The sequence below is a fragment of the Vicia villosa genome, linkage group LG4 (genome assembly GCF_029867415.1).
Source record: "Vicia villosa cultivar HV-30 ecotype Madison, WI linkage group LG4, Vvil1.0, whole genome shotgun sequence".
In the NCBI taxonomy this organism is placed as follows: Eukaryota; Viridiplantae; Streptophyta; class Magnoliopsida; order Fabales; family Fabaceae; genus Vicia; species Vicia villosa.
The window spans coordinates 157,109,150-157,125,535 of record NC_081183.1 but is presented as its reverse complement, the minus strand read 5'-3'; the positions used below and the strand labels follow the sequence as shown (position 1 = coordinate 157,125,535).

Here is a 16,386-nt window from a genome sequence, read left to right as displayed (position 1 = left end):
TATAATTCAATATAGTTTCTACTAGTTTATATATAGGTGCTGCTGATAAATTACTGCTGTTGATTAATATTAAGGACGTAACTGGTAGCAAATGGAGTTTATGTTAATTCCTTGATGCGTGGCCACTGGCCACTTGTTCTTATATTAAATGTATTGGCATTTGTATATTGATAGACCTTCTATTGAGTATTGAGTGTTCTGTACACAAACTATCTCTACTTCTACCTTTCATAGGAAAGTTTATTTGGCCATAGGAATATACTATCATTAGTAGTGCCAGGAAATTGATGTATCTCATGATATGGTGTAGGAACTAAAAAGAAGAGAGGACGCCATATCACAGAGGTATTTTAGTTCATCTATTCACAAAGAAACTACCAAAAACAATTTATTTATTTTGGTGTTTTACAATTCCTTTTTTTTTTTTGCAGTTGTTATTGTAATAGAGGAAAAAATTGGCCACCTTTTTTTTTCCATCATTCATCATGACATTGGAAATGAAATACCAATACACCTTCAAACGATGCAGTATGTTGCATTTACAACATGGTTAGGTATGTTGAACTCTAGAACTGCTGTCTAAAATGTTTCAGGTCATAACTATCTACTTTCTTGAGTAGTTGAATAATTGGCAGGCCTTTTACAGGTAGGAGAAGATTGAAAGGTTTATTGATTCAGAAGGATAATCGTGTATGTGTTGATTGTAATTACCGCAAGCGGCAGATTCAGCTCTAGCTTGTTATTCTTGAAGACAAGCTGATTGATCAGGGTTATACTGAGTCTGAGATTACCGAGAAACTTGAGGAGGCTCGGATTAATTTGGAGGCTGCAGCTGACAACAACGATGGATCGTCCAATTTGGATAAGTAAGTGTTTAGGATTTTGATGTTTCTGTTAGACTAATGATGTGATCTTTACACTGTTTGTTGAATTGTCTCTGTTCTCTGTGAACGGTTGGTTGCGACGATATTGTTTTTGTCTCTGTAATCTTGTGGTTAGTATTTATGTTTTGGATAATTTATGAATTATTTTGCATAAATGAGTTACAACTAAATGGACAACACTCTGTTGATAAAATCTGTTGATAAATTTATATTGGTTTCAATTTGTATTTTTGTTGGTTTCAATTTGTATTTTCAAGAATGGTCGTAGTGGGCAACTTGGAACTTGGTTCAATTTAAACAGATTCAGGATAATGTTAAGTGCCCATTTGCTTAAGCTTTTAAATGTGATTTATAGGCTGTTTAAAATCATGATTTATTTTGTAGGGATTTGTGTAAAGCTTATGTTTTTCTTTTTGTTTGGTCACTACCCATTTTTTGTAAGAATAAACTTAAAATAGTTTTCCAAAATCATGTAATCGTTTTTTTTTTAGATTCCAATTTATTCTTGGTACTTGTACATAGAAACAATTATAGAATGCCTTTTTATTCATGATTTTTGAAATATATAGTATAGGTTTTGTTCAATTCTATTTCTTCATTCTTTTGGCTCGTTTCTAGGGTTTGTTTTTTTGTTTTTTGTTTTTTATATACTTCAATTGTTTCTGATTAGTAATTATGGAGTCAATGAAAATTATATTAATAATATGAGGACATTGTTGCTTTGATTGATGAGCAGGTAGTAATGGAAGCCGGACGCTTAGTTTTGTTGGTGGAAACGGTAGTAGCAAAAGCAATGGAGTGACGGGTAGGATTGGTTCGATTGGTACCTCGGGTTCAAGTAGTTCTGTGGCTAATCCAAATTTTGATGGGAAAGGGTCTTACTTGGTCTTCAATGCCGGGGATGCAATTTTGATAAGTGATTTGAATTTTCAAGACAAGGTAGAGTTGTTGGGTCTTGATGCGTTTTTAAGTGTTTTGAGTTAGGTTCATTAGAAGTTGATTTGTGCATTGTTGGAAAGTCAATTATGGCCATCGAGGAGCCACGTTCGGCCGGAGAGAACTAGTTTTCTTAGGGAGAAAATCAATATATATATATATTTGTATTGTATTTTGTGTTTTGAGAATTTGATTGTAAACTTAGCTTCTAGAGCACTTATAAAATTAGTGATGTTTTATTTGTATTTTGATAATAAATATATGCAATACTTATATATTCAATTCATAAAATGTTTCATATTAAATTTTTTTTTAATTTTTATTTGTTTAATATAATAAAAGCATAAAAAAAAAACACAACCTACGAAAGCGCTTCTGAAAAAGCGCTCTTATAGGGCAAGCTACGAGAGCGCTTTTCTGGAAAAAGCGCTGCTATAGGGGGGCCTACCAGAGCGCTTTTCTGGAAAAAGCGCTGCTATAGGGGGTCTACCAGAGCGCTTTCAAAAGCGCTCTCGTAGCCTACGGCAGCGCTGGCTTTGGCAGCGCTTTTAAGCGCTCTTAAAGCCCAAAAAAAGCGCTTTTAAAGCCCTTCCGCGTTGTAGTGTTGGTTGTCTTTCTTTTGCATCTACTCTTCAGGCTCATAGAACAAAATTCCAACCTAGAGCAAGAAAGGTTGTCTTTCTTGGGTTCAAAGATGGTACAAAAGGATACTTATTATATTACTTGTTATCCCATGAGCTGTTTGTTTCAAGGAATGTTGTTTTCTATGAGACTGGTTTTCCTTTCAAATCTGTTTCTCGTAATGCTCCTATGCAGAACATCATTCCTAACCTGATGGATAATAGCATTACCCTTGAGGCTGATCCTATTCCTGTTCCAGCAAGTCCTCCCTCTCCATCACATCACTCTATTAACCCTGACTCTATGGCCCCTACTAGTCAAAATCTTGACCATGTGGCCCCTACTAGTCCCAGCCCTCAAATAATAGATTTTGATCCTAACTCTCCATCTGACCCTATTCTGCCAGATGCAGATTCTACTGTTGCCAGCTCCAACCCTAATACCCCTACCCCACCTGCCTTAGTTCAGCCTACAAGGAAGTCCACTAGGTCAAAACATCCTCTTAGTTATCTCAAGAATTTCCATTGCAATCTCTTATCCACTAGCTCTCAGCCATGTCCAAATGTCCCTTACCCTATCTCAAATTTCATGTCTTATCAAAATTGCTCCAATGCTTATAAACATTTTTGTTGTACCATTTCATCTATCTCTGAGCCTAAAACCTTCAACCAAGCCTCAAAACATGAATGTTGGAAACCAGCTATGGATGCTGAGATCTCTGCTCTTAAATCTAACCAAACTTGGACTCTTGTAGATCTTCCTGCAGGTAAAGTTCCAGTTGGATGAAAGTGGGTTTATAAGGTGAAATATAATACTGATGGTACCATAGAGAGATATAAAGCAAGACTAGTTGCTAAGGGCTACACTCAACTTGAAGGAGTGGATTATTTTGACACTTTCTCATCTGTTGCAAAGATTACAACTGTCAGGGTTCTCTTAGATATTGCTGCCATCAAGCACTGACACTTGGAGCAGCTTGATGTCAATAATGCTTTCCTCCATGGTGATCTCAATGAGGAGGTGTATATGCAACCTCCACCAGGTTATGGCTGCCCTAACTCCTCTAAGGTTTGCAAACTGACAAAATCCTTATATGGCTTGAAACAGCCTAGTAGGCAGTGGCAAGCAAAACTATCTACTGCACTTTTAGACTTGGGGTATAAACAATCTGAAGTTGATCACTCTCTTTACACAAAGTGTATTGACCAACATTTCACTGCTCTTCTTGTTTATGTTGATGACATAGTTCTCACAGGGAATTCTCTCAATGAGATCAAACAGGTCAAGTCATTTTTGGATCAGAGATTCAAAATCAAGGATCTTGGTCTGCTCAGATACTTACTTGGCCTGGAGATAGCTAGATCTTCCTCATGAATTTTCTTAAACCAAAGGAAATATGTGCCAGAGTTGCTTGAAGATACAGGATTCCTTGGAGGTAAGCCTGTCACTACTCCTATTGATCCCATCACAAAGCTCTCTTCCACTAATGGCATTCCTTTGGATGATCCTTCCTCTTACAGGAAATTGATTGGCAGGCTCCTATATCTAACCAATATACGACCTGACATCTCGTATGCGGTTCAACATCTTAGCCAGTTTGTTGATAACCCTTTTATTTCTCATTACAAGGCTGTGTTATCTAAAAACATTTCCTGCCCAAGGTATATTCTTTTCCAGCTCTAGTGCCCTCAAGCTTCATGGTTTTGCAGATTCCGATTGGGCGCGTTGTCCTGATTCTAGGAAATCTGTCACGAGATTCTGTGTACTTCTTGGTGATTCTTTACTTTCATGGCGTTCCAAGAAATAGAACACAGTTTCGCGTTCTTCTACTGAGGCTGAATACCGGGCATTAGCTTCTCTAACTTGTGAAATCCAATGATTGCGTTATTTGTTCGATGATTTTCGCATTGCTTTCCCTGAGCCTGCTTCAGTCTACTGTGATAGCAAGTCTGCTATCTATTTTGCTCACAATCCGACATTTCACGAACGCAACAAGCATATTGAGTTAGACTGCCATGTTATTCGGGAGAAATTGGTGTCTAATCTTATTCATCTGCTTCCTGTGCTTTCCAGCTCTCAATTAGCGGATGTTCTTACAAACCTCTGCACTCACCATTGTTTTCTTCTCTTTTGTCCAAGTTGGGATTGTGTAATATCCACATTCCAACTTGTGGGGAGGTATTAGCTTAGTACATAGATACATTTACATGATGATGTATAGTTATACATAATGTATAGTATTATTACATAGTGTACTTAGTTAATATACCATATATATAGACTCTCAATGTAACAGTGTATTATTCATTCAATAATGAAGAAATCCCTTTCCTTTACTCTTCTTCTTGTGATATCAACAACAAGCAAAGGAAGGTTAGGGACCAAGTTTAACACATTATCAGGGAAGTTCTGTTTGCCATCAAGAATAAAATCTAACACCATAGACTTTGTATTTATAGTGTTTCTGTTTTGAATGCATGAAATTAGAGGATGCCCACACAAGTTATCAAACCAGAATTTGGTATTAAGACCATTGCCAATCAAACATCTAAAATTGGTGGTAGTATAGAGGTAGTTAAACTTAATGCTACTCCAAATCAAAGAAAAAATATGGTAAGAAATAAGGAAGTGGTTTTTCAAAACTCTACATTTGAGATGCAAAGCCCAATCTTCCTTGGAATTCAAGACATCCCAATAAATTTTAGGTTAGAGGCATCATTAAGTGTTGTAAAAATTTGACCACCAATATAACTCGATCATCTCTTCTCAGAATAATAATCATTTAACCTGCAAAATAATAAGCCATTATATAAACCTGAGGCGTGTAAATACACTATCCTTAAGGATTTATCCGTCTCATAAGCGCAAATCCCCCAGGATTTAACAGGTTCTTCCCAGATTCTCAATAAGATTCTGAGGCAACAGAACAACAAGAAATCATCTTGTAGATGGCTGGAAGATGTGACCAGGAGAAAACAAATATGCAATTCTCTTTATTTGTTTCCATTTTTTTTATGTTCTGTCCAAAAGAAGGATAGGCGTTTATAAAAGAAAGAGAGAAAAATATGTTTAATTATTTTGACTAAGTCAAGTCATTATTAGAATAAAATAATCATTAACCAAATTAAATATAGTTAAAAATCATAAATAAATTAAATAATAGTAATAATTTTCTTTAAGAATATTTGTCACTTAAAAATAAAAGTAAACTTATTTAAAACTTTTCAAATATAATTAAAATTTACAATATTAAGTAGTGTAAGTAGGGGTGGCAAAACGGGCCGTCCGCCCCGCCTTAAGCCCGCCAAAAAATGAGCGGGGCGGGCATGCCCGCCAAGTGAAATGGGCCTAAAAATCATGTCCGCCCCGCCAAGATGACGGGTTGGCGGGCGGCGGGCTTGCCCGCCTATTTTTATTTTTTTATTTTTTATTTTTTTAATAGATTAATAGGTTTTTTTTACCTTTTAATTAATTTTTTCACTTATTTTTTAAAACAATTTTTTATAAAAGCAACTTTTTAACAAATTTTACTTAAAAAAATATTACCTATATTTATAAATAAATATATAAAATAAACCATCAAGAATTGAAATTGATAGAATTAACTAAAAAAGAGGGAATTTTGGAGGATGGACGGGCTTTGGCAGGCGGTGGGCATTGGCGGGGAGGGCTATGGCGGGCGGCGGGTTTGGTGGGGCGGCCTTTGGCGAGCAGCGGGCCTAAAATCCCAACCCAACCCGCCATTTTTTGGCGGGTGCGTGGACCGGCCCGGCGGGCCACGACCCGTTTTGCCACCCCTAAGTGTAAGGGATCTAATACCAAGACCCGCTTGAGAAGTAGACTTGCAAAATATCCTTCCAATTCACAGTGACCATTTAATTTTTCCAACATCACCGGACCAAATAATGTTCTTAAAATACTTGTTAAGCTCTTTGGTTAAGAAAATATACCAGAAGTAAAAAAGGCAAGTTGCATATAGCTATGTAGTTGATTATGATGTTGAACCATGACATCGTATTTCTCTCTCCCGTAAACTTTTATTTCAATATATGTTTTCCATTAGACCGTCAAAATCAAAGTTGTTCTGATATGATTAGACACTCATTAATGGAAAGCTCAATCATCAACCTAAAGTCATAAGATATTAGCGTCATAATGCACCCACTACCTCAAGACTCGTACTCAAAGCACACTATGAACAAATATTTGTCATTGGATATCATCTGACGCTTCTCTGCATACCACACCAGAAAGCGAGGGGATCTCTAAATGCTCTTCCTATATAAGAGATCACTCACAAGACCGGAGGTATATTCTAACCATAACTTACTCCAACACTACTTTCTTAATTTTTGTATGATACTTTTCGATCCCCAGGTCAAACATAAGTGATTTTTTGGATCCTTTACTCGCATTAAAAAATTAAGACTAGCTAATATATTAGTAAGTTAGTGACCATTAACAATAAATAGTTCATAATGTTGGTGATTTTAGTATCATCAATGTATTTTGGTTGTAATGTGATTTACTATAGGCCAATGCAATTATGCGTTAAGTTTGAAACGAGTTAGGGTAGTGCGGAGTGCACGCTCATCGAGCCAAACGTGTAATTGAATACGAATAATAGAAACGGGGTTCCAAGGGGCGTAGCTCCTGGCGGGGTGCAGGGCAGCGCCACGTCGGGGTCCAAGGGGCAGAGCCCCGTCGGGGTCCAAGGGGCAGAGCCCCTGGCGGGGTGCGGGGCAGCGCCCTGCCGGGGTCCAAGGGGCAGCGTCCCTGGCTGGGGTCCCGCTGCCAGGTCAGCGGGCGGGGTGCAGGGCAGCGCCCAGTTCGAAAAATTCGTTTGAATAGTTGTACCCTTTCCCAACCGACATAACCGTTTTTCTGAAAAGTTGTACCTTTTCGATTTCTGTTATTAATCTCCTATATAAGGAGTCATTTGGTCTCAATTTTGGTACACGAAATTATACTTCCTCTCTACATTCTGATCTGTTCTCTATTGTCAGAAACAGATTGCTCTTCGAGAATTATTCCCGCAAAGATTTCGTAAACCCATACAAGAATAGGGTCGAAATACTTTGTTCGGAAAGTGAACAAACACGATTCTTCGAAGATATCCAGAATTATCATAAGAAATTTCTAACCCATAATCTATTAAACCGATATCTATCACAAACCTTTAAAAAAATTATTTATTAATAAAATTCATATTTTGATGATTCAAAATTTCTCCCTACATAACAAGGAAAAAACAATAAATAAAATGGAACTGAAGTATACCTTTTCATATCATGCTAATTCCAAAAAAACAAAATACATAAGAAAACAAATGAGAACATTATAAGAGAAGAAAGACAGGGATGATTGATGGAGAACAAACTTCTATAAAACAAAATACAATAAAGAATATATAGAAAAACATAATGAATGTAGAATGAAAGAGAAAATAAAAATCTTAACATGACTTATTGTATTCTTAAATATTAATAAATAAATTAAAAAGTAAAAACTGACCACTACAAGGGGTATAGTAGTGGGTAGAGTTTTTCTTAGAAGAGCTTAATATTGTAGTTGATTAATTAAATGAATTATATGAGGCTTTAAAGTGAACTTTAAAATTAATTATCATTTTTAAACTAATTCAATGAAGTTAGAAGTTAGTGAAAATAGTGGGTTGAACAAGTGTTTTTAGTTGACTAAAAATTAATAATAATAATAATAATAATAATAATAATAATAATAATAATAATAATGCTTAATTTTAAATTTGATCCTTCTATTTTTATATTTTTTTATTATTTTAGTCCTTCTATTTTAAAATTTAGATATTTAGTCTTTTTTTTAAAAAAATTTTAAAATTTTAGTCCCTTCTTAATTTAGGACCAAATTTTAATGACATGGCATTAAAAATTTAAGATGACTCATTTTAATGAAATGACATTAAAATTTTGGGACCAAATTTTTTAGGATGTCTCATTGGATTTCTATCGAATTTAAATCCAAGTCATTTTACTTAATAATGATAATCATTTTATTTATTTAAAATAATTTATTATTATTATTATTATTATTATTATTAAAAAAAACAATTAAATGGTATTGAATCTAAGTTCCTCTTCTCCTCTTCTTCCGCACCTTTAGCTCTTCTTCTCCAATTATGCACATGATTTTTCATCATCTACAATATAAGAAAGTTATATGCTCTGGAAAAGACATAACTGCCCCTTTGCTTTGTTAGAGAGCCACGTGGCTATCTTCTTTGCATTTCTTTGCTTCTTGCTTTTGCTTTTGCTGTCTACTACCAACACTAGGGTTGCTTCTATTTTGAAAAAATCATGTTATCTCTTCCTCTACCTCTCTCTTCCTCTTCCTCTTTCTTTTGTCTCTCTCTATATATTGTTCTCTTTTGATTTCTGTGCAGATGAATATGATTTTGATGGAGACGGTGAACACGTTGTTGATGATATCGTGATGTTGATGGTTTGTTTGCTCAACCTGTGGAATTTGTGGTCGGAGTTGAATCGTATACGATGAAGAAGACGCCGATTCTCCTCGGATTTTAGAGGTTTGATTTTTACTTTATTGTTTTACATTCATTTCAAAATCTTCATATCCTTCAGTTTTACCCTTTTTAGATCTATAACCGTTCAATCGCATCAATCCAGAGCGATTCGTTTTACCGAACCTTTTCAGATCCCCTTTTCATATCGTCACTACTATCCATACCATTGGTAAGATTTTGTTACTATGCTTTTATTGAACGTGTTTGATTGTATGGTTATCATGATGTGCGTTAGATATGCGGTGTTCAGTTTCACGGTGGTCGATCTGCGGTGGCAACAACGTGTTTCCGTCAGTGCTTGTGGTGGTGGTAAGATTCGGAATGAATTTTGTCTGAATTTTTCAGTTTTGGTTTTGTTATTAACTTACCCTCCCTTAAACCCTAATTTTAGGTTGATTTAATAATGTTTTGTATAAGTAAATGATATTTGTTCTGCAAAATTTGTAATGAGTTGTTTTGTTTCAGGGATTTATGGTGCCATGGCTGTTGCGGGGAGTTTTATATGTTCAATTACCATAATTGACTCTGTTGGAGGTTTTCATCTTTTAATAGATGTTGTTCTTTAAGAACTTGGAGATGTCTTTCCTCCAATTATGTACAGGTTTGTTTCGATTTCAAATCGATTTTTGGTTTCTATAACACCGGTTTGTCATTGTAAATTTATTTAAAAGTCTGATCACTAATAGCAGATTGATAGACAGTGATTGAAGGTTTTGTTTTGTTTAAGATATGTGAGTTGAAAGTCGCGACGAGTGAATGTGGACAACCTGACTCGGTGTTTGCGGATTTGGCTTAGTCGGTATCAGTTGAGGTAGGAATTTATGTGTAGTGCTTTTTCTTTCCTTTTTCTACCCTGGACAATTGTCAGCGACAACAATGATTTGTGTTTTTGCGTGAAGTCAGTTGTAAATTATTGTGGTTCATATAATATGTTACACATGGTACGTATTAGGGAGCTTTAAACCACTGAGAGTGAGAGTAAAACTACTGATGCACTATTATTGACATGAGAGGGGGTTGGTCTTTAAGATTCTTTAAGAGTAAAACCACAAATGAAATGTTGTTTCTAACAAGAGAGAGCATTTTGAGATGATTTTTGTTGACGTATCGGTAATGAAGTGGTTTCTTTAGTTGGTTTTTCCTATACTGTTTTTGGTTTGTTGTCTGTCTAATATTGTTTTTTGTGTTGCACTTTGTCCATTGATATTAAGTGTGGTTGATCATTTGTTTCCTACAGCTGATGAAGGAGAAGGATTTTGATATGGCTGGTGATACACGGGATTGAAATGGTCTCAGTTCAAACCTGGTCTCTGCATCGGGGAAGGAGTTAAGTTGGAGACTTGTGGACTGCTGAAGTTACTCATACTATGGTAACATGCATCTGAATCTTCCCTGCTTGCTTGGGAGGGTACGACCTGTTGGAAGGAGATAGCCTTGATGTCCCTGCTGCATCATATTTGTTATAAAATCCTTGGTTGCTATTTGGGATGCTTCTTCCACTCACATTGCTACTTGATAAATGATCTGCATCATATCCACGTGATCGGGAACTAATTGGACATAGCACAGATGATGATGCTCTAGCTTTAGCTAATGCCTTAGCAACATCGTTGGAATCTAATTTTGCAAGTTTCCATGCGCTTATTCGCACTGGGCGATGGTTCAATTTTTTTCCTTTGTCAGGTGGTTGGTTGTATTGCATCTGGGTCCATAGTAGATGGTAGGCGGCCTGGCTCCAATTGATGTATCATTTCATCCTGCTTATTCAACTCCAGGCACTTGATCAACACCCAAAAATGATTACCTATTACTAAGAGTGATTCTATTGTGTTTTGTGCATTATTTTATTCAACTCAATTCTCCTTTCTTATCTCACAGTAATTATTTATTTTATTTGTAATGTTTAAAGATAGGTTATTCATTTAAAACAGTTCCTAATCATATAATTCAAGCAATTGTACAAAGATTGCAGTACCTGGTGATCTATAAATATTCTCAGAGGCGTACACCAGGCACCTTCGATTTGCAAACTCATTCCGACAGAGCTTGCTAGGATTCAACTTCCTGAATTGAGAAAATCTTGACTTGTGCAGGTAATGTACTGGTAATAGTCGTTGCCGCAGTCAGTTCGGTGATCGTTGCGGTGGTTAGAGTGATTATTTTTTAAGGTCGCAGAATATTGCCGGATCTATCCCATGATTTGCTTTTATTCTGTTCAAAATGAATGGCTATGACAAGCACGTCAGGTTACAAGGGCTCCTCCTACTCATAGCAAAGGTATGTGTCTGATGTAATAAAACCGTCGAAGTTTACTATCTGTTTCCTGCAATTTGATTATTTCTTTGTTTATTTTTCAATCAATTCAGTTCCCACTGTTTTATACTTTGCAGGAGAGTGAGCCTGATATCATCAATGGTGTGGGTGCTGAAACATGACATGTAATAAGAACCAGCATTGGTCGATGAAATGGTCAATCTAAGCAAGTAAGGAATTTTCCGGATCTTTCCCATGATTTGCTTTTATTCTGTTCAAAATGACCGATCTGTTATCAACAGTCATACTTACGAAGCCCTAGCTGAAGTCGAAAAAGAAATCGAAGTCATCCTACAGATGTTGCTTCATATGTCAGGTGATGATGAATTTGATGCTACTACTTTGTCCTTTTGTTAATGATGATATTGTTTTATGATGTTTTCTAATTTAGTCAATCCCATTGACGTACTTCTTGAATCTGGTACATGTATTTTATTACTGTATCAAGGTGAAAGCTGATGTACAAACACAAGGTGATTTTGTCACATCCTTGGAAACTGAAGTTAGAGCATCCTCCTTTACCGATGTCAATCACCTGGTTGCCTTTGTGAACTGGCTAGATGAAGAACTTTCCTTCTTGGTATGCATACCTTTGATTGTCATTTCTCAACATATGATAGAAAGTTCATTCATCTAAAATTGAAAGAAATGTTTGACTAAAATTGGTAGTTATTTGAGGAGTTCCATTTATATCTCAATTGATTCCCTATGAAATGTAAGGTTAATGAACGAGCAGTCCTGAAGCACTTCGATTATGTCTGATGTTTTGATTAGGCATGGCAACGGGGCGGGTCGGGGACGGTTTTTACCTCCCCCAAACCCAAACCCGAATCCCCAATCAATCCCCGTTACCCGCCCCAAACCCAAACGGGGATGGGGAATTAAAACCCAAACCCGTCCTTAACGGGTTCGGGTTGGGTTCGGGTATCCCCGCCCCGCCACCATGTATTTCGTAAAATCAATTTTTTAATAAAAATATTTTTTTCAAAAATCAAATTACATTATAAATAGCAAAATAAAACAATCTCAAAAAATTTCATACATATATTTCAAATATTTAAAATAATAAATACAAATCAAATTATTAAAACAATAGCCACATATTTAATAATATAAATTAGGAAATATAAATAATAATGTACATATTGAAATAAACGGGGCGGGTTCGGGGACGGGTTCGGGGTGGGTACTAGTGTCCCCATTACCCGACTCATCCCCATATTTTCTAATCGGGAAAAACCCAAACCCGAACCCAAACCCAGTCAAAGCGGGTTTTCCCCGTCAACTTCGGGGCGGGTTCGGGTGGGTACCCATGGGTCTGGGTTTTATTGCCATGTCTAGTTTTGATGCATTGGAGTTGTCATTGAATTAGGGTTTACATCTCTGAACTTTGTTGTTTAGTATCAATTATATTCATTTTACAAAGTTACCTGTTTTTTTAATTTAGACTGTTAGGCTATTGGGTCCTCCAACAAAATTTGAAGATTCAAAACTGAAGGTTGTTCTATTGGAAGACCAGATTAACAGATATGCAAGTATTATTCCAAGAATCTACATTCTATCTCTCTGTGACTTAACAACTAATCTCACTTTAGATATTTCCAAATTCATCAAACTCGCCATGGTATAATTATTAATCAGTGTGGAACACATTATGACAGTCTTCTGAATAGATGACATATGGTAAACATCTGTTGCAATCTAAGTAAGGTGTTGTGTTTATTTGCTTTGCTAATTTTGATTACTCTATTTGATTGTCACAGGTCAATATTATGGATACCTTAAGTAGACTTTCTAGGAAACTACCATTCCCTTATGCCACAAGTTCTTTTTATATCTTTGATCAGAGTTGCATTATTTTATGTTTTGTATTTTATATCTATCAAGTTTATCATTATCAGTTTATTGTTGTTATAATTCTCTCTTTTATGTCGATGGAAGCATCGAGAATGAACGAGACAGTGGTATCAGCTGACACCTATCGGGGTAGAAGAGAATCATTGAAGTCACTTGCACGGGATGTTCTTGATGGGAATTGGCCAGATGGAAAGTATTTCATATCCAGACCATGGTATGATAACAAATCTTCTCTCATGGCCTTCATGCTTCCAATGATAAGGAATGGGACAAGTGGTTCTATTTCCTGTAGAGGTAATGTGACTGAGAGTTCAAGAGTCACTACCAGGTATGTCTTCTAAATAAATTTCGTTAAGATATGTTCTCTGATTGAGTCTCTCTATATAGAGATATGTGCTATACACCTAAACATATCTTTTTTGTTTAACACTCCACAGACATTCCTTTGCTACCCTGTAGTTGGTTGTTGACATCTTTATCTTCCTTTATGTTAATATGGATGCTCTGGACATTGAAAGCTGGATGTTTATTAGTGATATGAATGTCCTATATTTTCTGTTGGTATTTTCTTTGTGGAAGCTTCCAAAATAAAGTAATCCGATTGATTCAATTGCTCCGCTGTGATGAAAAAGTGTTGTCTCAATCAAAAACACCAAAATCAGAATTGGCACTGAAACTGTAAGAATCTTTCCTTGGTGTTATTTTAACTTCTGCTATTGTCACTTGTGGAATTATTTTAGTACTAAGGATTCAAGGGGACAGTTTCTATGGGAGAAATAATTTTGATGAATTTGAAATGGAATGGTCTTTCACTCCATTCCAGAAGCTTAACTTCAACATCAACAACGTGGTTTCAAAGTTGTCGGATTCAAATATCGTCGGAAAGGGTTGCTCAAGCGTTATTTACTGCGTAGAGACTCCGACAAAACAGATGAGGCATAAAAATATAGTAAGACTTTTAGGATGCTGCAACAATGGAGGAACTAGATTGTTGTTGTTTGATTACATGTGTAATGGAAGTTTGTTTGGATTGCTCCATGAAAAGAGATTGTTCTTGGATTGGGATGCAAGGTATAAGATCATACTTGGAAAAGCTCATGGTTTGGAATATCTTCATCATGATTGTATCCCTCTAATCGTCCATCGCAACATTAAGGCTAACAACATCTTGGACGGTCCACAGTTCGAAGCTTTTCTTGCAGATTTCGGCCTTGCAAAATTGGTCACTTCCTCGGACTGCTCAAGATCCTCGCATGTAGTTGCAGGTTCTTACGGATACATAACTCCAAGTTAGTTTAAATGTTTTAAGATTCGAAAAAGACTATTTCATACGACCTTATCATTTTCAATGCTGAACTGGTATGGATGTTCTTGGTATGGGCCTGTTTCAAACTATTTCGAAACGGCAAATTGTGGACAGGTTCAATCAAGTTTGGAACATGCAGGGTTGCCTCAAATCCTATGTATACTTTGTGTTTGAAATGAATATATGTGTGATTTTGTTTACACTAACTTTGCAGGTTTGGTGAAACTATAACAGAGGCATGAGAGCTCATCATATGGTGATGGATAGACATAATAGGTGAAGCACTTGAAGGTCCCATTGGTTTGGCATATGGAAAGCATGAAGATGGTCGTGATGAAAGTGTAGAGGCCTGATGAATTAGATTCTTTCACTTTTCTTCTCTTTCACTCTTTCGATTACGCTATCTCATCTTTTCAATTTCATATTAAATTGTTTGTTATAGCTAATTTCATAGGTAAATTAATCAAATCTGTTACATTATCTAATTAAGTTATTGGAAATTAAAAATGTTGCAGATGGAGAATTTCATTATTTATCAACTCAAGAATCAACAAATATAGATCCACATAATTCATATGATGATAACACTTTAGAGGATGATAAAGAATATTTGCAAAATGCAATGATAAATGCACTGTTAGCATATGTTGAAGCATCTAAGGCTAAATCAGATTTTGTTTAAAGAGAGAGTGTAAATCACAGTTGTTCAATTACTAAGTGTGTGAATGCTCTTGATGAGATTGAAGATGTTACTCTTGATGTTTATATGAAGGTTGTGGAGAAACTTATAGATCCTAATTGGAGAGAAGTGTTTCTTGCTATGTGTATTGATAGGAGAAAAGGATGGTTAGTTAGAGTTTAGGGAAATTCATGTAATGCATTGTGCACTTATTGTTGTGTTTATGCTGAACATGTGTATGTGTTTTTGAGATTTATCATGTAATTTTGATGGTGTGGAGCTGGACTCATGCTACAAATTGAAAACAATAACATGGAATTTTGAAATGTAATGTGATGTGCTTTGACTTTGAATTCAATAATTCATTTTCCTCTTTTTGTATTCAATTTCAATTCAAATTCTCCAATTCTCGCACTCTTAAATCAAGTAATATTAAAATAAGATGAAAACTCTAAAGTAGTCTAAAGATGAATATTAAGAAGAACAAATTTTGAATATTAACGAGAACACAAAGTTATTAATCAAAATAATAAATATTAACGGGAACGCGGAGTTATGGACAAAATAACGAATATTAACGAAAACACGAAGTTATTGTATATTAACGGGAACATAAAGTTATTGATCAAACTATTGAATATTAACGAAAATATGGAGTTATTAATTAAAATATTGAATATTGGCGGGAACCGAATATTGAAAGTAAATGTGACGAAGATATTGTATATTAACGGAAACATAAAATTATTGATCAAACTATTGAATATTAACGGGAACATGATAAATTTACTAATAACGAAAACACGAAGATACAGATAAAAATATTGAATATTAATGGGAACATGAAGTTACTGATCGAAATATTGAATATTAACGGAAAATTTCTATATTTTACACATCTTTTTTTAAAACATTTACCTCTACAATATATATATATATATATATATATATATATATATATATATATATATATATATATATATATATATATATATATATATATATATATATATATATATATATATATATATATATATATATATATATATATATATATATATATATAACAAAATAACACGGGCACATTCTATTATAAATAATTCAATATTAAATATGGCAATCGAATTAAAACAATTTTCCAACCTATTGAATATTAAATATTTACGGGAACATTAAGTTATTGATCGAAATATTGAATATTAACGGGAAAATAATTTTTATTGATGAA

General features: G+C 35.0%; 1 protein-coding gene across 8 annotated transcripts; it reads left to right on the top strand.

Annotated features, from left to right (window-relative positions):
• The first annotated feature begins 8,900 nt into the window (after positions 1-8,900).
• LOC131595665 (LRR receptor-like serine/threonine-protein kinase RGI2) lies at positions 8,901-15,668 on the top strand. Of its 8 annotated transcripts, none has more exons than XR_009281986.1 (10): positions 8,901-9,006; positions 9,077-9,172; positions 9,254-9,312; positions 9,469-9,604; positions 9,731-9,814; positions 10,241-11,280; positions 11,394-11,486; positions 11,559-11,632; positions 11,765-11,896; positions 12,764-15,629. XR_009281986.1 is itself a non-coding variant. In XM_058868085.1 (2 exons), exons 1-2 carry the CDS (start codon positions 13,970-13,972, stop codon positions 14,708-14,710), a joined length of 510 nt encoding a protein of 169 aa, XP_058724068.1. In that variant the 5' UTR covers positions 12,665-13,969; the 3' UTR covers positions 14,711-15,668. The 8 variants fall into 8 exon arrangements, 1 of the variants encoding a protein (XP_058724068.1); XR_009281985.1 differs by having other exon boundaries at positions 9,239-9,312; XR_009281980.1 differs by having other exon boundaries at positions 9,077-9,312; positions 12,764-14,438; positions 14,694-15,627.
• Positions 15,669-16,386: the final 718 nt, after the last annotated feature.

Bases quoted from the DNA above. Each gene is read 5' to 3' on its own strand.
- LOC131595665 (XM_058868085.1), top strand. From the start codon at position 13,970: ATGGAATGGTCTTTCACTCCATTCCAGAAGCTTAACTTCAACATCAAC.